We start from the raw sequence: 24,162 nt of genomic DNA on the forward strand, positions 1-24,162 counted from the left end.
ACACTACTGGGGCCCCTTTGTTGTCGGCCTGTGCCTGGACGCGCTGCCCTTTCGTTTTCGCCTCCCTCCCGAAGCGCTCGGCGGCGGAATACAGGAAGTGATGCAAGAATGTGGCGAGCTGGTGCTAATACGCTGAGGGGGCTCTGAACTGTATTGGTGGCTTTAGCATATCATTCTTTCCGACTGACTTTACTGGGCAGCTCTGACTCAGACATGGCCGAGTCAGACAGTCAGTCAGTTCCAGATGGAAACCCAGCCCACCCTGGTTCCTCTGGACTGCACTGTGGTCTCCCACCACCCCACGCCCACTCAGTTATATCCACCATCCATCCCCCAATTCATCCCTCCCTCCTTCCCTGTTCCTTTGCCTGCTCTGTGTCTGCCCAGAGACAGCCACCACCACGACATCACTGGCCTGACCACAGAGACGATAGTGGGAAGAGCCGAACCGCTTTATAACGAAGGAGTCACCACTTCAAAAGGCAGTGTGGTGAAGCCGGATGAAAGATGAAAGAACAGACACTCTGGTTTAAGACTGGGGAAACAAAGCCTGAGCAAACAAGGCTAGTAGAGGGAGAGGAGGAGGAGAGGGGGGAACAAAAGAGAAAATGGCACCCTTGCCTTGCCCAAATTAGACTGACCTCCTTTCTAGGGAAAAGCTGGTCCTCAAAGGCCGATATCACACATAGTTACTCCAAGCGAACATTTTATGACAAGCCATAGGCTTGTCATAAAACAGAAAATGATTTCTATTTGGAAAGCGCAAACAAAATATTACTCAAGCGTATCACCCACCACCCTAGCCCTGTAGCCCCGACCAGATACTTACCATCATAGGTAAAGTAGGCCCCGTCCTTGAAGACTACAACCGATGGAAGCTCTGGCAAAGTCACCGACTGGATGGTGAAAACACATAAAATACATAATTCAAAGCGAATTCCATAAATCATCCCTTAGTTTCTTAATTTATGGGCACCTGAACCATACGAGACAGCAGTCCTATTGGCGGCATGCCATCCTAGGAAACTGTGGACCTCATGCCAAATAAACCGGCAAAAGCAGCATGCTCACAGGCTTCACTGTCCCTATGGCATTTACCATATCATACTGCATGGAAAATGTCACTGTAGCACTGCTGGACTTTCACTTGTGAGTGCTGCCTTATAGCTAGCTATATGACTAAAACAATTATCAAAATCACAATAAATCCCTAATTAGAAAAGTGATGAGAATGAAACTTTCAAATGCGCCGTTGATAAGTTCTCCTCTCTGAAATGTTATGTGGGAAAACAACCTAACTGAAGAGCCAGGGGACATGCCACATTCTCAAGGCCGTTACCTCTGGTAAGACGTCTTCAGACGCAGAGAAGAAGTATGTATACACAATCAGCTCCGCAGCCATGTCGATATACTTCTCCTGCAAACGAGAAATCAACACAAGTTACAAGCTTCTTCTTCTCTGAGAATTGCCCTCTGTGTTAACTTGGTATGGGACATTTATCAAGGTTGTCTAGCACGTTGTATAAATGGGCCTTTCCTCACTCTGAGAGCGCTTGGCAGCAGCAGTGTGAGCAGAAGCTTTATGATCCAATCAATAAATTCTAGCTAAATGCCGTGACAGCTTTCAGTGGCATTGATTGGATGATAAGATAACATTTCAGACCCACAGAGAAGTGATAAACATATGGGGGGAATGCATATCGAATTACTCAGAAAGAACATAAGTTAAATCAGGATGGTAGCTAACAAATACGTCAATGAAGTATGGATCGTCTTACTATATAATGTGTACTTTGTGAGAGCTCCAACCAAGAATTCCTATTTCTTTTTACACCTCTGAAGGGCAAATAACCTACTTGAACTGACTGGAATAAATGTATCGTTAACAAATTCCCATGACCACACTGGGAGAATATGAATCCTACTATGATTTCATGCACTGAATTACTTAACATAAATGTTTGTTGATTTGTATATTTTTCACTCAAAATGTCTGAAGGTATTGGGTCAAAACAACTTCACACATATTATATTGCTACTTCCAGAGCCCCTACCTTGAGTGGAGACTCCCCGCCGAAGTATACAAAGAGCACGTCATGTCTCTTCATCATATGGTCAAACATCTGTTTGCTTGGAAGTGCTCGGACTGCTGGCCTGAAGAGGACAGAAGACATGTACACAAACAGAAACACTATTGTTTTGGATTATAAGATAAATGTGTTTTCCATTAGTTAAATTGCCTGAAGTTGAGAAAACGTTTTCAAACAAAGTGAAACAGAGAGGAACTAACCTGAACATCTCACATTAGAACACCAATTTATTTATTGCTGCGGACTGCCTACTGAACACGGCCATGTTTTTTTCTAGTTGAACTCTAGTTTAACGTGTATGGTTCTGGTGCCATCTAGTGAACATCGCAGAAGCATGCAGTCAGAGGTGAAAACCCAGCCAGGTCTTTGACCCACCATTCCGACTGATCAGTCATCACGGGTCTAGTTTGTATTTTCCCCTGAGAGGAATCTCCTCAGGCTAAACTATTAACTGGCATTTGAAGAGACTTTGAAGGGCTAGGGTGGAAATTCACTGAATTCTACAGGGGGATATAAGACATTTGTATAGAGTTCCATGTGTAGCCCATACAGCATAATGTCCTGTTTAGGTGATCACAGTATTCAGGGCATGTATAGCCATTTTTGTCCAATCATATTTATTCATATAGACTTACAAAAGTGATTACGTACTCATTTATATCACCCATAAGAGATGTTGAAGCAACAGCGCATATGGTAAGAGACTTACCCTGCTACCCTGTTGGCGAATTCTACGATGTCATCCTTTGTCCTTGGCCCCTTGTAATTATAGGCAAGATCACCCTTTAGCCTGAGAAAGGAGGAGTGAGTGTGGCGAAGAGAAAGAGATTGAATAACACCAAGAAAAAGACCATGAATTTCCTTCTTTATGCCAGTCCTTTTGTGAGGAGAAATGGACAGAATGGTACATTTGCATGAGAGAAAAACAAGATAAAAGCCTTTCATTTGGCCCTTTAACTGTTACGCTCGATATCTAGTGCTTGTATGTGTGCATTCTGACAACCCACTCTGGGGTTGCTCTTTGTAGTGCTGTGAAAAGGCACGATAACAATGCCAAAGCTAAAAGAGATTACACTTCTCCAGCAAGTGTGAGTCAAATCCAAAACTACTCAAACCAAAAGGCAGGTCCATGGGTCAAAGCGATCCCTTTACCCAGAGGTCAGGGCTGTATGTATTAAGCGTCTCAGAGTAGGAGTGCTGATTTCGGATCAGTTTTGCCTTTAGATCACAACTAATGACATTACATGGACAGGGGTAAACCTAATCCAAGATCAGCACTCCCACTCAGAGATACTTGACACTTTCAGCCCCAGAATATCTCTATTTGATCAGCGTTTTGGATAAGCGTCACCCAATTTCCAATAGCAGTACAGGAGAGAAAAACAAGGGCCCTCTTCTCTTTCATTATAGAGTTACATCAACCACAACACTCCTAGGATCAGACCCCAAAAGACCTGACAAATACATCCAGGAGTGTTTGCTAGGGATACGCCAGTACACAAGGCTATTTGGATCTATTCTAACGAACTCTGGGAGAGATGGCGTCTCTATATTTCTCTCCGGGGGATACTACCTAGTGTAGTCCCCTGAGAATATTTCATCACTCGCTTGGTTTAATGTGATGATTGCCCCCACTGTGATCATCTAATAGAGTTATCATGTTTGCTCAAACAGAACCTAAGTGTCCTACAGAAGCCTCAAATAAATGAATAAAAGATTATACTGTGTTGTCTGAAGAGGCCACAGCTTCTACTTCCTCAGGGATTTACAGTGTCTTGCAAAAGTGTTCAGACCCCTTGGATGTCTTCACATTTTGTTAGAGTGGGATTAAAATGTATTTAATTGTCAACAATCTAACAAAAAATACGCTGTGTGAATAAAATGGAATCACTAAAATATGGTCGTTGCGCAAATATTCAGCACCCTGAGTCAATGTTAGAAACACCTTTGGCATCGATTACAGCTGCTAGTCTTCTTGGGAAGGTCTATAAACTGTGCAATATTTGCCCATCATTTTTTCTTCAAGCTCTGGCAAGATGTTGGGGATCATGCCAAGACAGCAATTTTCAAGTCTTACCATATATTTTCAAGCAGGTTTAAGTCAAAACTGTAACTTGACCACTCAGGAACATTCATAGTCTTCCTGGTAAGCAACTCCAGTGTAGATGTGCCCATGTGATTTAGGTTATTGTCCTGCTAAAAGGTAAATTCCTCTACCAGTCTGGTGTTAACCTGCTTCAGTCTGCTTTCCTCTCGGATTTTGCCTGTGCTTAGCTCCATCCAGTTTCTTTTTATCCTAAACAAACTCAATTTAGGTCATTGTGGAGTCACTAAAATGTTATGGTAACACTTTACTTGACACCCAGCATCATAACACGGCAAGACATTTCATAACAGCATAACTTGTCATCATACTGTCATGACACATATTTAGACCTGTTGTGACTTATATTGTGTTATTTTATTGCTGGTTTTGACACCTACATAAGAGTGTCAAACCCCACCCCACAGGGCAAAACATTCCAGATTACACCATAGCCTATGTGTCAACAGTATGTTTGTTACACAAAAGTGACCATATTTGAAATTGACCATATTAAATTATTGTAATTACACACACAATTGACACACATGCACCTACTCCAATTCTCTGTTGCTGATGACTGGGATGAATGAAGGAGCAGATTTCAGGAGCAGAAAAAAAAAAGACACCCTCTTTTTGACTGATATAAGGGCATGCACGTGATAATCATATAAACCAGATATAGGCCTATGATGGTCATAATGCTTCTTGACAGTGTCATAAAGTGTATTTTCTACAAGTTATTAAAAATATGAACAAAACCTGACTATAAATAATACATTACAACAACAAAAAAACGTTTTAAAAAAACCAACTTTCAAAATGAAAGGAAACTTCTTGGCAGGGAAAAAACTAATTTGAATAAATGTGGGTGTCATAACTTATGTAGGTGTCATCACCAGCCATACAATAACAATATGTCACAACCGGTGTAAATATATGGGTCATGACTGTTATAACATTATGATAATGATTATGACCGTGTTATGACACTGGGTGTGAAGTAAAGAGTGACCAATGTTATTGATCTATCCTCAGTTGTTTTCTCCAATCAATCACAGCCATTGAACACTGTAGCCATTTTAAAATCACCAATGGCCTCATGGTAACATCCCTGAGTAGCTTCATTCCTGTCCTGCAGCTCAGTTCAGAAGGACAACTGTACCTTTCATGTCTCTTGGTGGTTCAATAATCCATAATCCACAACCTAATTATTCATTTGACCATGCTTAAAAAATTTTTTTTTTAAAAACACATTCAATGTCTGATTTGTTATTGTTATCCATCTACCAATCACTGCCCTTCTTTATGAGGCTTTCAAAAAGCTCCCTGGTCTTTGTAGTTCCATCTGTGATTAAAATTCAAAACTTGTCTGAGGGACAAAAGTTGTCTCAAACTGAGGGATTTCAGTTTGTGACAAAACAAGCAAGTACAGCGTAGAGAAACATTAATCTAAATCGCTGTGAAATATCTTCACAACCAAAAATATTACAACTTTACCTGTTGTGTTTATATTTTTGTTCTATATACACAGTCCATTCGGAATGTATTCCCCTTCCCTTTTTCCACATTTTGTTACATTAAAAGCCTTATTCTAAAATGTATTAAATATTTTCCTCATCAACCTAAACACAATACCCCATAATAACAAAGCAAAAACAGGTTTATATACATTTTTGCTCATTTATTACAAATAAAAAACAGAAGCACCTTATTTACATAAGTATTCATACCCTTTGCTATGAAACTCAAAATTAAGCTCAGGTGCATCCTGTTTCCATTGATCATCCTTGAGATGTTTCTACAACTTGGAGTCCAACTGTGATAAATTAAATTGATTGGACATGATTTGGAATTGCCCACCCCTGCTATAGAAGGGCCCACAGTTGACAGTGCATGACAGAGCAAAAACCAAGCCATGGAGGTCGAAAGGAATTATCCGTAGACAGGATTGTGTCAAGGCACAGATCTCAGGAAGGGTACCAAAACATTTCTTCAGCATTGAAGGTCCCCAAGAACACAGTGAACTCCATCATTCTTAAATGGAAGACGTTTTTAACCACCAAGACTCTTCCTAGAGCTGGCCACCCAGCCAAACTGAGCAATCGGGGGACAAGGGCCTTGATCAGGGTGGAAATGGGAGAACCTCCCAAAAGGACAACCATCTCTCCATCAATCAGGCCTTTATGGTAAAGTGGCCAGGCGGAAGCCACTCCTCAGTAAAAAGGCACATGACAGCCCGCTTGGAGTTTGCAAAAAGGCACCTAAAGGACTCTGACCATCTGATGACCATCTGATGAAACCAAGATTGAGCAAAGTACAGAGAGATCCTTGAGTGGCCCAGCCAGAGCCCGGACTTGAACTCGATCGAACATCTCTGGAGAGTCCTGAAAATAGCTGTGCAGTGACGCTCCCCATCCAACCTGACAGAGCTTGAGAGGATCTGCAGGGAAGAATGGGAGAAACTCCCCAAATACAGGTGTGCCAAGCTTGTAGTGTCATACCCAAGAAGACTCGAGGCTGTAGTCACTGCAAATTTTTTTTTCTAAAAACCTATTTTTGCTGTCATTATGGGGTGTGTAGATTGATGAGAAAAAACAAACAATTGAATCCATTTTAGAATTAGGCTGTAACGTAACAAAATGTGGAAAAAGTCAAAGGTCTGAATACCTTCCAAATGCACTGTACACACACATTCTGCTCCACTGCACTCAGTATATTTGACTGGCACCTTGGATTACCTAAATAGATGATCAAACCATCATATCTTAATGATACAATACCTCATTAGGCCATGTACTGCCCTCAAGGTAGGCGGCAACAACACCTTAAATCCCCCATTGGCTAGCCCCAGGGGCCTATGGGGAGCTTTATTCCATAGGTCTCATCATCAGGCCTAATGCTGACAAGTCAAGTCACAATGGACAACTCAGTTCAGTAAAGACATGATCATTGTGAAAGAAAATATTGGGTAAAGCATTGCTCGTTATGTAAACTTCTAACAAACGGCAATGGTCAGTGTATATCGTCTTCGTATGTGCTCATACTTACAATTTGATTGTGGGGTATCCTCGTACTCCAAATTCTGAGGACATGCCTGAATGGAAAGTGACAATATTTAAACAAAACTGAAACATGTGTCAATACATTTCCACAACTACTTCTTATAAAAAAAATGTAAAACCCTAGCTGCATATCCCATATGGAACTACAGAATGGGACAATAAGGAATAGAAATTCCATTAGAACTACAGTAACCATAATCCGCAGTTACTTGTCTTGGACTACATTTTAAGGACCATCTCTGTCCTCAGAATGCACTTTCCCTAATACCTGAAAGCTGTCGTCACCTGTCGATTAGGTTTTAGTAGCCTCTTAGTTAGCCTAATCTTGGACTGCGAGTAAAGTCAGCGACAGTCATGTAATCTGTCCGTGGAATTTTAATCTGGTTTATGAGTGATTAGCCAGAGTGAGAGGCTAGGGGTCAACAACATGAGAGAAAAAGATTATGAGATCCTAATTAATGAAGTCAGTCTTGGCAATAGGAATAGTGCATCTTTAACAGCCAGGTGAAACCGATAGCAGAATGGCAGTTTCAAGGGAGGCACAGTAAGACATAGGGGAAGCTGTTAACTTCTCTTGTGCATCCCAAATTGCACCCTATAGAGAGGACCACTTTTGACCAGAGCCCTAAAGGCCCTAGCAGTGCATTATACACGGAATAGGGTGCCATTTGGGACTCTGTATGCTCAATTAGATGGAAGATATTTACACTACAAGGCCAAAGGTATGTGGACACCTGCTCGTCGAACATCTCATTCCAAAATCATGGACATTAATATGGAGTTGGTCTGCCCTTTGCTGCTATAAACAGCCTCCACTCTTCTGGGAAGACTTTCCACTAGATGTTGGAACATTGCTGCGGGGACTTGCTTCCATTCAGCCACAAGAGCATTATTGAGGTCGGGCACTGATGTTGGGCAATTAGGCCTGGTTCGCAGACGGCGTTCCATCCCAAAGATGTTCAGTGGCGTTGAAGTCAGGGCTCTGTGCAAGCCAGTCAAGTTCTTCCAAACCAATCACGACAAACCATTCTACATGGACCTCGCTTTGTGCACAGGGGCATTGTCAGGCTGAAACAGGTAACGGCCTTCCCCAAACTGTTGCCACAAAGTTGGAAGCACAGAATCATCTAGAATGTCATTGTATGTTGTAGCGTTAAAATTTCCCTTCACTGGAACTAAGGGGCCTAGTCCTAACCATGAAAAACAGCCCCGGACCATTATTCCTCCTCCACCAGAGTGTACAGTTGGCACTATGCATTCGGGCAGGTAGCGTTCTCCTGGCATCCCAGATTAGTCTGTTGGACAGCCAGATGGTGAAGCGTGATTCACCACTCCAGAGAACGCATTTCCACTACTCAAATCAAAGTTTGTCACGTGCGCCGAATACAACCTTAGAGTGAAATACTTACAAGCCCTAACCAACAGTGCAATTTTGGTTAGGCCTTCTGTGGCCTACCACAGCAGCTGAACCGTTGTTGCTCCTAGATGTTTCTACTTTACAATAACAGCACTTACAGTTGACCGGGGCAGCTCTAGCGGACTTGTTGGAAAGGTGGCATCCTATGACGGTCCCACGTTGAAAGTCACTGAGCTCTTCACTACGGCCCATTCTACTGCCAATGTTAGCGTATGGAGATTGCATGGCTGTGTGCTCGATCTTATACATCCGTCAGCAACGGGTTTGGCTGAAATAGCAGAACCCACTAATTTGAAGGGGTGACCACATACTTTTGGCCATGTGTATTTGGTATGCAGACAAAAAAATTGTAATAATCACAGCCGGCCCAGACAAAAAAAAAACAAGTATTGGCATCAGCTGATATTGCACAAATTAGATTCATTACTCTACCTTAATATGGCGGCCTATGCAGTCAAACAGGTTCTGCACACACATTCTCTGACGGCTGCCACACGCAAACTACGCACTGGGGTTCTGGTGACATGCTATTGCTGTAACGTGTTACTCGTCATGCATGTCTGTTTTCCCAACCCACGCCAGCCTCCACCTGTTTGGGCTCTGCTTTTGTTTTGGTCAGGGGGATTTGTACAGCGTACCTTGCTCACTGCCTGTAATAATAATTATAATTATTATGCACTCTGGCAATGAGCTACCCCGAAGGAGCAGAGCTTAACACCAAGACTAACGTATGCATGTATTGTAATTTTGATCTAATAAATGTTTAAAGGAATACTTGGCGTTTCCTGTCTGAACTATAGACAGCTGTGGTGTCAACCCGATAGACTGCATGTTAAACCATATATGCGTACTGTTATTTTTGTCTAAGACTTAAAGCTGTTCAAATGTACTTACATTGACAAAATAATGTAGTCAAGACTACAGGCAACCAGGAATATGTAGAGAAGCCATTGACATGGTCACTGCAACAGAGACTCACCAGAGTACGCAGTGCCGTCCATCTTGCCCACTCGCACAGGCGATCCAGAGCTTTTCAACTCGACGCCGACGTCATACCAAACGGGCTCCAGTTTTTTACAGTAGCCACACCACGGTGCATAAAACTGCAAAGGCCCAACAACACTGTCAGTCACAGTAAAAACAATGAAATAGGCCTAGCTCTAAAAACTATGAACACAAATACACACACTGTTCAGAAATAACACGCATGACGTCAACACACTCAGGGACATCAACTGGGTATGGCAGTCGCCATATCCTAGCTCAACCACAACAATTTTAAATAGGCAACTAAAATCATTCCAAATCCAATTAAAAGACAAATGCATTTTAGCGGTATTAGCGGGCTGACTTTAGGACCACGAGGACACCGTCGGAGCAGGCAGATGAACAGTGAGACTTTTCTCTCAAAACAGTGCAGAGGTGGAAGATGGCTGTAGACAGCTAGGACGCTAGGTAGGGTTAACTGCAGTTTGACTTGATATAAAACAAAACTAGTTTTTAATCTCGATGCAGAGCTAGTGAGTAGCAAGTTAAACACATGTCAATACAGCAGTTGAGGTGAATGAAGCTACAGCAGCCAAGGTGGTAAATAAAGTCCCTCCAAGATTTCGCAGGGATTTTGTGTGATATTTGCGGGCAAAAATACTTAATTTTACTTTGCCAATTCTGACATTTTGCATGGCAATAGGCAATGATTTTGTCCAATTTGTCGCAAAAATGAGCTGACAAAGAACCATATGTGGTAAATGTGTGGAGATTGGTTGAAATTGTGAGCCCTCTTTTGGCACTGCCGTGATGGGTCAGTTCTATGCAATAATTTGACAGTTTTATCCAGAGATATTGCAGTGATTGGACAAATTTACATAATATGCAGGGAACTTTCGATTTTGCCAAAAAATATATATATTAGATTGCAGAATCCTGGAGGGACTGACAAAGCCTGGAGTCAATTTTGCTGTTGGCAATTCCACGGTAACAATGTGAAGCAGAGACACCCTTCAAAAACTGTATGCCATAAAAAAAAAACATTGATGGCTAGGTTTAACAAACCATACACCTACAGTGTATGCAGAAGTCTACTTTTACCAATTCCCACTGACATGTTTACTAAAACACATGTACCTGAGGAACAGAGCAGATGCAAAGTTGAACAGAAAATCTGAGGGAGATTTTCTTCATATTACCACGTAAATATCTACTCCGAATTAAAATTCAAACATGTCTGCAGAAAGAATGCGGTACCAGCTAGGATGACACCTTCAGTTTGAAAAAATATAGATTTTGGTTATTGAACTAGAGTAACACTCATTAACATAACAGAATGATGGTAACATAATGACATCATGGGATCTGTACTATACAGTCATTGTCTTTAAGGTGATGTATCCAGAAAAGGTACAGAAAGCTAGAAAAAAATGATATCACTCCTTTGCATATTATTCTACACACTGGCTATTATTCTAATGAGCTCAGCTCCCAAACAAGATCAAATTTGTTTGGTCCAGACCAAATCTGTACCAATCATAAACTTATATGTTCCACAAGTTTTGACACCACAGTAAAGTTCAGTACAATACAGTTCTGTACAGTAGAGCATAGTAGAGTACAGTAACAAAAAAAAATAGAGTATAGTTCAGTATATTGCATTATACTGCACTCTTCCCCTGTGTTCTCTACTGTACCTGTGGTTTGTGACTATGATTTCCCAATTCAATTGCAGTAATTTCATTACAGTTTTTGGTCACTGGTACCAATTTGGTAACAGAGTGACACGTTTTAATCATTTAATAATTCAGAAACAAAATAGTTATCAGTAAAAACCCTAACTCATTTGTAAGTCTATCTTTACTTGTTACTTCTTTCATAATCCTCCCTCCTCATCAGGGAGAGAAATCAGAAAATATTTTAAAGATATGTGGGTTTGTGGTAACAGAAACATTAGGTAATATTTCTTAAACTTACAGAAGGCAAATTATTTCTGCAAAATTAAATATACATTTTGATATTAGTTGGCAGGGGCCTTTACTTCAACATTGTGTTTTGATGCATTTCTAATACCTTTTAAGACTTTTCTAGATGTTTTTTTTAAGACTCCTTTTTCATCTGTGTGACCAGTAATCAAAGCCTCTGCTTATTCCACATTTTTAGGATGGAAAAATGGTTGAAAAACATATCTATGCTTTAATTCCCCCAAAATATAGACTCAGCTTTCATTTGACACCACATTATATATGCTCCTGTAAACTTAACATGTTGCACTCATGGGACCTGTTCTCCAAATAGCATTTTAGAGGGTTTTTTAACTGTGTAGAAATGCAGTAGGCCTTAAAGAGCTTCAACCCCAGCCTGTCACTTTGCTATACCCTGGGTTTACTTGAAATGACAACCCTGAGCACACCACCAGCCCAAAAAGTAGAATTACAACATTTCAATAAAAATCTCCCATCTTTGTGGCAATGCTGTACTTGGTATTGGGATTGGCATTTCCACCTAAGCATTTTTTTTGCCTGATAGTCAATGCACAGCCCTGTTCTGTGTACCAGACTACAAGACTGTGTTTCCGGCTGTGTCTGTACCTGCCTATAGTGATCCACATCAGTGTATATCGTACGACTGCTGTCACTCCATTTCTCCTCAAGCGGTCAGACTGGTCTGGACAGGGAGTGCCAGCTTTGGGTGCCAGCTGGATTTGCTCAGGCCCCAGACATGAACCCTGGGCTCTGGCATAAACCCCCCCAGAGCCCCCAAGCCAGGCGCGCCGCCCACCATGCATGACTTCTCATTGACTAAAACACACACAGTAGACACACCTCCCCCCTTCCCTCCCCCACTGCCACTTCCGTAAGGGATGAGCTGGACACTGGTGTCGGGACAAGGGTCTAAAGCAGTGCTGAATGGGCTCATTCAGCCTCGTCACGTCAGTATGATTGCTGTGTGTGCGATGCAAAGCAAACAAGACTCACGTCCACCAGCCAGACATCATCTACTCTGGTGTCTTTAAATCTGAGGAAGAAAAAAAATTAAAAATAATCAGAATTCATAACATTTTGGCTTTATAATTTAACCAGTACCAAAGCTATTAAAAGTGACTTATTCGAACCATGAAACTTCACAATAACCGGTATGAAACTTTGAAAATCACGCCATGTCGGAAACTCGGGGCCTCGGAGTTAAAATAAGCAAAAATGATTTGCGTTCAGTTTCCTATTGGTTGATTCTGATATTTCCCAAGTGGGAAACGTATCTTTCTACAACGAGTAAGCAAGTCAGACATTTTAGTTTCCAATATGATGTGAACGAGGCATTATAGACACAACTAAAATGAACAAGACATACACTGCGTGCACAATTATTAGGCAAGTGAGTATTCTGATCTCATCATTGTTTCTATTCACATTTCCGAACTCCAAACCATATAAACTTGAATGCTTATTGGATTTAATCATTTTCAGGTGATATGTATTTGTGTAATGAGGGAGGGTGTGGCGAAAGTGAATAACACCTTATATCAAGGTGTGCATAATTATTAGGCAGCCTCATTACCTCAGGTAAAATGGGCCAAAAAAGAAATTTAACTGACACTGAAAAGGCAAAAATGTAAAATGCCTTTCAGACGGATGTGACACTCTTTAAATAGCTAAACTATTGAGGTGTGACCACCGGACATTCAAACATTTTGTTGCGAATAGTCAACTGGGGGCGCAAAAAACGCATGGGGAAGAAAAGGCGCAAATTAACTGTAAAAGACCTGAGAAGAATTAAACATCAAACTACCAGGAACCCATTATCCTCCAGTGCCACCGTATTCCAGAACCGCAACCTACCTGGAGTGTTCAGAAGTACAAGGTGTCAAGTGCTCAGAGACATGGCCAAGAAGACTGAAACAAGCCCATTCCTGAATAAGATTCACAAGTTGAAGCGTCAAGATTGAAAAATCTGTCTTCAGGTATTTATTTTCCCAAAGGTTTTATGGACAGATGAAATGAAAGTGACTCTTGATGGTCCAAATGGATGGGCCCGTAGCTGGATCAGTAATGGACACAGGGCACCACTTTGAGTCAGGTGACAGCAAGGTGAAGGAGGGGTACTGGTATGGGCTGCTATCATTGAGGAGGAAGTAGTTGGACCTTTTCGGGTTGAAGATGGACTGAAACTCAACTCCCAAACCTACTGCCAGTTTCTGGAAGATTCTTTCGTCAAACAGTGGTGGTACAGGAAGAAGTCCTCAGCATTCTAGAAGGCCATGATCTTTATGCAGGACAATGCTCCATCACATGCATCCAAGTACTCCACTGCTTGGCTAGCCAGCAAGGGCCTCAAAGATGCCTGAATAATGACCTGGTCCCCTTCCTCACCTGACTTAAATCCTATTGAGAACTTGTGGGCCCTTCTCAAACGTGAGATTTACAGTGATGGAAGACAATACACCTTTTTGAATTTGGGGAATTTGGGAGGCTGTGGTTGCTGCTTCAGCGAAAATTGATCGTGAACAGATCAAGAAACTGACAGACTCCATGGATGGAAGGCTCATGGCAGTTATTGAAAATAATATATATATTGGTCACTGAATATTTTTGAAAGGCCAAAAATGTTGTATAATTGTCATTTTGTGTTACTTATCTGTTACACTTACTCTAAAAATTGAGAATAAACAAGTGAGTTGAGAGAAATTATTTTTGTAATTTAGTTGCCTAATAATTCTGCACACTTATATTTCCCTGAGAAAGACAAAACTCACTTTTCCTTTGTTAAACATTCAGGTTTGAGGTTCAATAACATTTTGGATTGACTGAGAGCATTGTGTTTGTTCAACAATAAAATGAACACAAGGAATACAATTTGCCTAATAATTGTGCACGCAGTGCACTGCAAGAAGGATGTAATGAGCAGGCCCTTAATTTCCAATTCGACCCCTGCAAGTTATTTTCCCACCGTAGTTACTGGCTTTCTGTGGCTTTACACAACTACTCAATTCCTAATTTTATGATTGGATCCTCCGCCGCCAAATATGCTTTGGGCTTGTAAGAACAGAGCAAAAGCTCCGCTCTTTCGCTCGCTCCTCTTAACAAACCCTTAACTTTGTGAGCTGACTTGTAACAAATGAAGACTGTTACATTTAACATGGTAAATTCATAAGCACGAATAAGATTTATATAGAAAAATAAAACATTTTATGTTTAAGTTTCTATTGCAAAGTGACAAGATTTTCTCAAAATGAGTGATAATTGGTAACGGTTGTATTGGGCTCAATTTTGTGAGTTCAAACTACTTTGGTAGTATTATAAACTTGAAACAACTGGTTTCTAGTAGGCTACAGAATTAGAGAAGGGCTGTTTCTCTGAACCTCTGGCAGTAGGCAAGCCTGTTTCTCTCCCCAGTCAGAGGTAGCATGCCTGTCTCACATACTATGGCCAGCAGCAGCAACCTAGAAAACAATTTTGAAGGCCAAAATTCAGGGAGGAAAGCATTCATCATGTTTATGCAACCTAATAGTCACCCTATGAGTACTTCCAGAAACAACTTTATATTTTTAATAAGGATACATGTGACATTGCACAGCAGTAAGCTGGTTTATTTGTCATTTATCATTTTCTCTTCTTGATTTCAATATGGAAGGGAAACCAGTTACTGGTGTTTGTATGTACGGTTTCTTGATGACTAAAAAGTATTCTTATAACATAATTTTGTGGGGAGGTTAAGGGGGCATATGACGTTCCCAATGAGAAAACGGGGCCATGACAGAAAACACAAAAACAGATGGGCAACCCCATGCTTCAGTCTATTTATTTATAGCCACTATAATGCATCAGTTGGGCTACAGGTGATAATGCTTATTGCTTAATATCGACCAAAATGTTGTTAGGCTCAATTTTGGATTGTAAAATTATATTTCAGTGGTGTCACCATCATATTACTTTAATTCATTTTGGAGTAGAAAAAAGACAACAAGGGCTGCATTCAGTACAAAAATAAAAGGCAACGTTGTTCTGAACAACCAGTTAAAAAAAAAAAAACGGGCAGGGGTTGTGGGTTCAAAATTCACCACTGGCCTTCAAATATGTCACTCACTGTTTCAAGCCACACCCACCAAACACCACCATCCGTTAAACAATGTAGCAAACGTTCAATCAAACTGAACGCACCCCAGAACTGACTTTCTCACAGTCCTTCTACCAAAAAAATTGCCAAGCGTGGTTACTTTCTGAACTAATTTGTTATTAAATATTTCACCTTTATTTAACCAGGTAGGCTAGTTGAGAACAAGCTCTCATTTACAACTGCGACCTAGCCAAGATAAAGCAAAGCGACACAAAACAACACATGGAATATACAAACATACAGTCAATAATACAATAGAAAAAAAGTCTATATCCAGTGTGTGCAAATGAGGTAGGATAAGGGAGGTAAGGCAATAAATAGGCCATAGTGGCAAAATAATTACAATATAGCAATTAAACACTCGAGTGATAGATGTGCAGAAGATGAGTGTGCAAGAAGAGATACTGGGGTGCAAAGGAGCAAAATAAATAACAGTATGGGGATGAGGTTGTTGGATGGGCTATTTACAGATGGGCTATCTACAGGTGCAGTGATCTGTGAGCTGCTCTGACAGCTGGTGCTTAAAGCTAGTGAGGGAGATATGAGACTCCAGCTTCAGTGATTTTTGCAGTTCGTTTCAGTCATTGGCAGCAGAGAACTGGAAGGAAAGGCGGCCAAAGGAGGAATTGGCTTTGGGGGTGACCAGTGAAATATACCTGCTGGAGCGCGGGCTACGGGTGGGTGCTGCTATGGTGACCAGTGAGCTAAGATAAGGCAGGCTTTACCTAGCAGAGACTGGTAGATGACCTGGAGCCAGTAGGTTTGGTGACGAATATGAAGTGAGGGCCAGCCAACTAGAGAATACAGGTCGCAGTGGTGGGTAGTATATAGGGCTTTGGTTACAAAACAGATGGCACTGTGATAGACTGCATCCAATTTGCTGAGTAGAGTGTTGGAGGCTATTTTGTAAATGACGTCGCCGAAGTCAAGGATCGGTAGGATAGTCAGTTTTACAAGGGTAAGTTTGGCAGCATGAGTGAAGGATGCTTTGTTGCGAAATAGGAAGCCAATTCTAGATGTAACTTTGGATTGGAGATGCTTAATGTGAGTCTGGAAGGAGAGTTTACAGTCTAACCAGACACCTAGGTATTTGTAGTTGTCCACATATTCTAAGTCAGAACCGTCCAGACTAGTGATGCTGGACGGGCGGGCAGGTAGCGATCGGTTGAAGAGCATGCATTTAGTTTTGCATGCATTTAAGTGCAGTTGGAGGCCACGGAAGGAGAGTTGTATGGCATTGAAGCACGTCAGGAGGTTAGTTAACAGTGTTCAAAGAAGGGCCAGAAGTATACAGAATGGTGTGGTCTGCGTAGAGGTGGATCAGTGAATCACCAGCAGCAAGAGCGACATCATTGATGTATACAGAGAAAAGAGTCAGCCCGAGAATTGAACCCTGTGGCAGCCCCATAGACTGCCAGAGGCCCGGACAACAGGCCCTCCGATTTGACACACTGAACTCTATCTGAGAAGTAGTTGGTGAACCAGGTGAGGCAGTCATTTGAGAAACCAATGCTGTTGAGTCTGCCGATAAGAATGTGGTGATTGACAGTCGAAAGCCTTGGCCGGGTCGATGAATACAGCTGCACAGTTTTGTCTCTTATCGATGGCGGTTATGATATCGTTTAGGACCTTGAGCATGGCTGAGGTGCACCCATGACCAGCTCGGAAACCAGATTGCATAATAAAGTTAGACCAACAGTTTAAAGTAATACCAAAATGATTGGTATTTCAGTTGTGGTTGGGATATATTGACCAAATTATCAGAAGTTTGGGATGTATTTCCCCCCCCCAACCACCCCAATATAACAACACAAAAGTTACGCCCTTGGTGATGGGTACACTGAGTCAAACTCAGAAGTCTAGAATTTTGTTTACAAACAATATTAACATACGTTTCTGTGTACAGGGAGAGTGACTGGTTTGAGATTGGAATAGCTTATGTTATCTTACCATAAAATAGTTATTCATTGGGTCTATTATATTAACCAAAATGGTCGTCAGGTGACAACATTCGCATACATACTAGGGATTGACGTTAAACAAAAAGACAGGAAGATTCCACAAGCGAAATAGATTAGAGCATCACTTACGTGTCATCGAGTTCTTCGACAATTGCAAGCACCGTTGAACATAGAAAAAGCCCTACAATATAAAAACAAAATGAACAGTTAATGTGAAAATCATCACGTTAACATTTAAGCAACAGTTATACGAATGCTTCTGCAATTTGAGATATGCCGCTATCGTTACCTACGGCTTTCAACCTCATGATGCATCAGCTAGAATAGCTCGCGCCCTTAGCTAGCTACGTTACTGTTACTGTCCGTGCATTTTGCACCACAATTCCACCCAAGCAAGAAAAGAAATTGACAAGTTATCAAGGTAATGCAACGAATAACGCATTCGTTAACAGAAACAGAAACGGTTAGAAAGTGTAAGTACCTGCACAAACCAAGGTGGCTTTCACTTTTGCCATTGCTCCGAAAGGAAACACCAAGCAGGAAATAAATACAAGCAGTATTTTCCGTCTGTCTGAGCATGCGCTGTGATTACGCTGCATTAAATCGGAAGCATCACAAGGTTGCAGGCATCAGAAATGCATAAATACTATTACTTTTATAATAATAACTTAAGGCCCATGTAGTCTTTCAGTGTTCATCATAATTACATTTACAGACAATCTCTTTCTTTGGCATATTTATTTTTATGCTGTTAAATTAACGTACTGTAGCCTACAATTGATTCCGTTTAACCAATAATTAATAATAATTTATTACATTTGTAAAGTGCTTTTCCTCATAAAGAATAATAAGTGTATGGAATAAAAATAAAAAAATATATAAAAAAATGGACACAACTAGACACTGCAACTGACACAAAGACTACAGCTGACGCTATGGGGCAAGGACACCAAGGAGCACAGCTATCAACACAAAGCCTTCCTAAAGAGAAAGGACTTTAGACCCATTTTAAAGGAGCCCAGAGTTTCCTTCAGGTGGTCTGGGAGGGCATTCCAGAGGCTGGGGCAGGCCAATGCCTTATGGGGCCGATTCCGACCTGAGTTAAGCCCTGTAAATTGAATGTAATTCCCTTCTTATGCACTTTTCTCTCTATGACTATTCTGACCTTCAGTTTAAGCATGAGAATGGAATTCTATTCTCCCGCTATTCGTTGGGGGTGGAGATCTAAGAAATGAAGTTGTGTCTACAGACACACCTTATTTTGACCTTGAATTCACTAATAATTCCATCACCATGAATAAAGTCTAGTGAACCTGCCGGTTCCAAAAGGAAGAAGCATCTACTTCATTTTTTTGGTAGAAATAACAGCATTCTCCATGCACTGTGATTTATAAACTGGTAAGAGCTATTGACAGTGGAAACCCGTCATTCAGGGCCTGTTTTGAGCCCCACATAAAAATGAAAATAAAGTTATTTAAAAAAATATATAAAATTAAAAAAAGAAAATATATATATATATATATATATATATATATATATATATATATATATACACTGCTCAAAAAAATAAAGGGAACACTAAAATAACACATCCTAGATCTGAATGAATGAAATAATCTTATTAAATACTTTTTTCTTTACGTAGTTGAATGTGCTGACAACAAAATCACACAAAAATAATCAATGGAAATCCAATTTATCAACCCATGGAGGTCTGGATTTGGAGTCACACTCAAAATTAAAGTGCAAAACCACACTACAGGCTGATCCAACTTTGATGTAATGTCCTTAAAACAAGTAAAAATGAGGCTCAGTAGTGTGTGTGGCCTCCACGTGCCTGTATGACCTCCCTACAACGCCTGGGCATGCTCCTGATGAGGTGGCGGATGGTGTCCTGAGGGATCTCCTCCCAGACCTGGACTAAAGCATCCGCCAACTCCTGGACAGTCTGTGGTGCAATGTGGCGTTGGTGGATGGAGCGAGACATGATGTCCCAGATGTGCTCAATTGGATTCAGGTCTGGGGAACGGACGGGCCAGTCCATAGCATCAATGCCTTCCTCTTGCAGGAACTGCTGACACACTCCAGCCACATGAGGTCTAGCATTGTCTTGCATTAGGAGGAACCCAGGGCCAACCGCACCAGCATATGGTCTCACAAGGGGTCTGAGGATCTCATCTCGGTACCTAATGGCAGTCAGGCTACCTCTGGCGAGCACATGGAGGGCTGTGCGGCCCCCCAAAGAAATGCCACCCCACACCATGACTGACCCACCGCCAAACCGGTCATGCTGGAGGATGTTGCAGGCAGCAGAACATTCTCCACGGCGTCTCCAGACTCTGTCATGTCTGTCACGTGCTCAGTGTGAACCTGCTTTCATCTGTGAAGAGCAGAGGGCGCCAGTGGCGAATTTACCAATCTTGGTGTTCTCTGGCAAATGCCAAACGTCCTGCACGGTGTTGGGCTGTAAGCACAACCCCCACCTGTGGACGTCGGGCCCTCATACCACCCTCATGGAGTCTGTTTCTGACCGTTTGAGCAGACACATGCACATTTGTGGCCTGCTGGAGGTCATTTTGCAGGGCTCTGGCAGTGCTCCTCCTTCTCCTCCTTGCACAAAGGCGGAGGTAGCGGACCTGCTGCTGGGTTGTTTCCCTCCTACGGCCTCCTCCACGTCTCCTGATGTACTGGCCTGTCTCCTGGTAGCGCCTCCATGCTATGGACACTACGCTGACAGACACAGCAAACCTTCTTGCCACAGCTCACATTGATGTGCCATCCTGGATGAGCTGCACTACCTGAGCCACTTGTGTGGGTTGTAGACTCCGTCTCATGCTACCACTAGAGTGAAAGCACCGCCAGCATTCAAAAGTGACCAAAACATCAGCCAGGAAGCATAGGAACTGAGAAGTGATCTGTGGTCTCCACCTGCAGAACCACTCCTTTATTGGGGGTGTCTTGCTTATTGCCTATAATTTCCACCTGTTGTCTATTCCATTTGCACAACAGCATGTGAAATGTATTGTCAATCAGTGTTGCTTCCTAAGTGGACAGTTTGATTTCACAGAAGTGTGATTGACCTGGAGTTACATTGTATTGTTTAAGTGTTCCCTTTATTTTTAGTGTATATATACGCATTAATGCGTGTCAGTTTGCAAACAATTTAAAACATATACACTTGAAGTTGGAAGTTTACATACACTTAGGTTGGAGTCATTAAAACTCGTTTTTCAACCACTCCACAAATTTCTTGTTACAAACTATAGTTTTGTCAAGTCGGTTAGGACATCTACTTTGTGCATGACACAAGTCATTTTTCCAACAATTGTTTACAGACAGATTATTTCACTTATTTCATTGTATCACAATTCCAGTGGTTCAGAAGATTACATACACTAAGTTGACTGTGCCTTTAAACAGCTTGGAAAATTCCAGAAAACGATGTCATGGCTTTAAAAGATTCTGATAGACCTCCACAAGTCTGGTTGATCCTTGGGAGCAATTTCCAAACACCTGAATGTACCACGTTCATCTGTACAAACAATAGTACGCAAGTGTAAACACCATGGGACCACGCAGCCGTCATACCACTCAGGAAGGAGACGCAGTCTGTCTCCTAGAGATGAACATACTTTGGTGCGAAAAGTGCAAATCAATCCCAGAACAACAGCAAAGGACCTTGTGAAGATGCTGGAGGAAACAGGTACAAAAGTATCTATATCCACAGTAAAACAAGTCCTATATCGACATAACCTGAAAGGCCGCTCAGAAAGGAAGAAGCCACTGCTCCAAAACAGCCATAAGACTACGGTTTGCAACTGCACATGGGGACAAAGATCGTACTTTTTGGAGAAATGTCCTCTGGTCTGATGAAACAAAAATACTGTTTGGCCCAAAAAACTGTTTCGCCATAATGACCATCGTTATGCTTGGAGGAAAAAGGGGGAGGCTTGCAAGCCGAAGAACACAATCCCAACCGCGAAGCACGCGGGTGGCAGCATCATGTTGTGCACTTCACAAAATAGATGGCATCATGAGGACGGAAAATTATGTGGATATATTGAAGCAACATCTCAAGACATCAGTCAGGAAGTTAAAGCTTGGTCGCAAATGGGTCTTCCAAATGGACAATGACCCCAAGCATACTTCCAAATTGTGGCAAAATGGCTTAAGGACAACAAAGTCAAGGTATTGGAGTGGCCATCACAAAGCCCTGACCTCATCCTATAGAAAATGTGTGGGCAGAACTGAAAAAGCGTGTGCGAGCAAGGAGGCCTACAAACATGACTCAGTTACACCAGCTCTGTCAGGAGGAATGGGCCAAAATTCACCCAACTTATTGTGGGAAGCTTGTGGAAGGCTACCCGAAACATTTGACCCAAGTTAAACAATTTAAAGGCAATGCTACCAAATGCTAATTGAGTGTATGTAAACTTTTGACCCACTGGGAAAGTGATGAAAGAAAGAAAAGCTCAAATAAATCATTCTCTCTACTATTATTCTGACATTTCACATTCTTAAAGTAAAGTGGTGATCCTAACTGACCTAAGACCGGGAATCTTTACTAGGATTAAATGTCAGGAATTGTGAAAAACTGAGTTTAAATGTATTTGGCTAAGGTGTATGTAAACCTCCGACTTCAACTGTATATATAATTGAGTTAATAAAGTCGCATACAAATCAGTCAATCAATAAAATGTATTTATGTATCCCTTCTTACATCAGCTGATGTCACAAAGTGCTGTACAGAAACCCAGCCTAAAACCCTAAACAACAAGCAATGCAGGTGTAGACGCACAGTGGCGCGGAAACACTCCCTAGAATTGCCGGAACCTAGGAAGAAACCTAGAGAGGAACTAGGTTATGAGGGGTGGCCAGTCCTCTTCTGGCTGTGCCTGGTGGAAATTATAACAGAACATGGCCAAGATGTTCAAATGTTCATAGATGACCAGCAGGGTCAGATAATAATAATCACAGTGGTTGTAGAGTACGCAACAGGTCAGCACCTCAGAGTAAATGTCAGTTGGCTTTTCATAGCCGATCATTCAGAGTATCTCTACCACACCTGCTGTCTCTACAGAGTTGAAAACAGCAGGTCTGGGACAAGGTAGCACGTCCGGTGAACAGGTCAGGGTTCCATAGCCGCAGGCAGAACAGTTGAAACTGGAGCAGCAGCACGACCAGGTGGACTGGGGACAGCAAGGAGTCATCAGGCCAGGCTGACCTGAGGCATGGTCCTAGGGCTCAGGTCCTCTGAGAGGAAGAGGGAGAAAGAGAGAAAAATAGAGAGAGAGAATTAGAGAGAGCATACTTAAATTCACACAGGACACCCGGATACTCCAGATATAACAGACTGACCCTAGCCCCCCAACACAAACTATTGCAGCATAAATACTGGAGGCTGAAACAGGAGGGGTCGGGAGACACTGTGTCCTGAGACAAGTCCGAGTATAGCCTACGAAGATCTCCCCCACGGCATGAACCCAAGGGAGGGCGCCAACCCGGACAGGAAGATCACTTCAGTGACTCAACCCACTCAAGTAACGCACCCCTCCTAGGGACGGTATGGAAGAGCTCCAGTAAGCCAGTGACTCAGCCCCCGTAATAGGGTTTGAGGCAGAGAATCCCAGTGGAGAGAGGGGAACCGGCCAGGCAGAGACAGCAAGGGAGGTTCGTTGCTCCAGTGCCTTTCCGTTCACCTTCACACTCCTGGGCCAGACTACACTCAATCATATGACCTACTGAAGAGATGAGTCTTCAATAAAGACTTAAAGGTCGAGACGGTGTCTTCCCTGTGGCTCAGTTGGTAGAGCATGGTGTGTGTCACGCCAGGGTTGTGGGTTTGATTCCCACGGGGGGCCAGTACAAAAGAAAAAAAATGTATGAAATGTATGCATTCAATGTAAGTTGCTCTGGATAAAAGCGTCTGCTAAATGACTAAAATGTAAAATGAGACCGAGTCTGCGTCTCTCACATGGATAGGCAGACCATTCCATAAAAATGGAGCTCTATAGGAGAAAGCCCTGCCTCCAGCTGTTTGCTTAGAAATTCTAGGGACAGTAAGGAGGCCTGCGTCTTGTGACCGTAGCGTATGTGTAGGTATGTACGGCAGGACCAAATCGGAAAGATAGGTAGGAGCAATCCCATGTAATGCTTTGTAGGTTAGCAGTAAAACCTTGAAATCATCCCTAGCCTTAACAGGAAGCCTGTGTAGAGAGGCTAGCACTGGAGTAATATGATCACATTTTTTGGTTCTAGTCAAGATTCTAGCAGCCGTATTTAGCACTAACTGAAGTTTATTTAGTGCTTTATCCAGGTAGCCGGAAAGTAGAGAATTGCAGAAGTCTAATCGAGAATTGACAAAAGCATGGATACATTTTTCTGCATAATTTGTGGACAGAAATTTTCTGATTTTTGCAATGTTACGTAGATGGAAAAAAGCTGT

General features: G+C 42.0%; 1 protein-coding gene across 1 annotated transcript in view; it reads right to left on the minus strand.

The window, feature by feature from the left end:
* Nucleotides 1-18,296, minus strand: part of LOC115195726 (protein disulfide-isomerase TMX3) — a 58,693-nt gene extending 40,397 nt beyond the window's left edge. Inside the window, exons 1-9 of the mRNA XM_029755895.1 lie at nucleotides 18,199-18,296; nucleotides 17,847-17,898; nucleotides 12,621-12,660; nucleotides 9,635-9,758; nucleotides 7,225-7,270; nucleotides 2,800-2,880; nucleotides 2,055-2,154; nucleotides 1,340-1,417; nucleotides 830-896 (exon numbers count right to left, since the gene is read on the minus strand). Of these exons, the coding sequence (XP_029611755.1) occupies nucleotides 830-896; nucleotides 1,340-1,417; nucleotides 2,055-2,154; nucleotides 2,800-2,880; nucleotides 7,225-7,270; nucleotides 9,635-9,758; nucleotides 12,621-12,660; nucleotides 17,847-17,898; nucleotides 18,199-18,232 (622 nt within the window). The 5' untranslated portion in view covers nucleotides 18,233-18,296. The remainder of the gene's footprint in view (nucleotides 1-829; nucleotides 897-1,339; nucleotides 1,418-2,054; nucleotides 2,155-2,799; nucleotides 2,881-7,224; nucleotides 7,271-9,634; nucleotides 9,759-12,620; nucleotides 12,661-17,846; nucleotides 17,899-18,198) is intronic.
* Between the last annotated feature and the right edge of the window lie 5,866 nt (nucleotides 18,297-24,162).

Source organism: Salmo trutta, chromosome 6, assembly GCF_901001165.1.
Source record: "Salmo trutta chromosome 6, fSalTru1.1, whole genome shotgun sequence".
NCBI lineage: Eukaryota > Metazoa > Chordata > Actinopteri > Salmoniformes > Salmonidae > Salmo > Salmo trutta.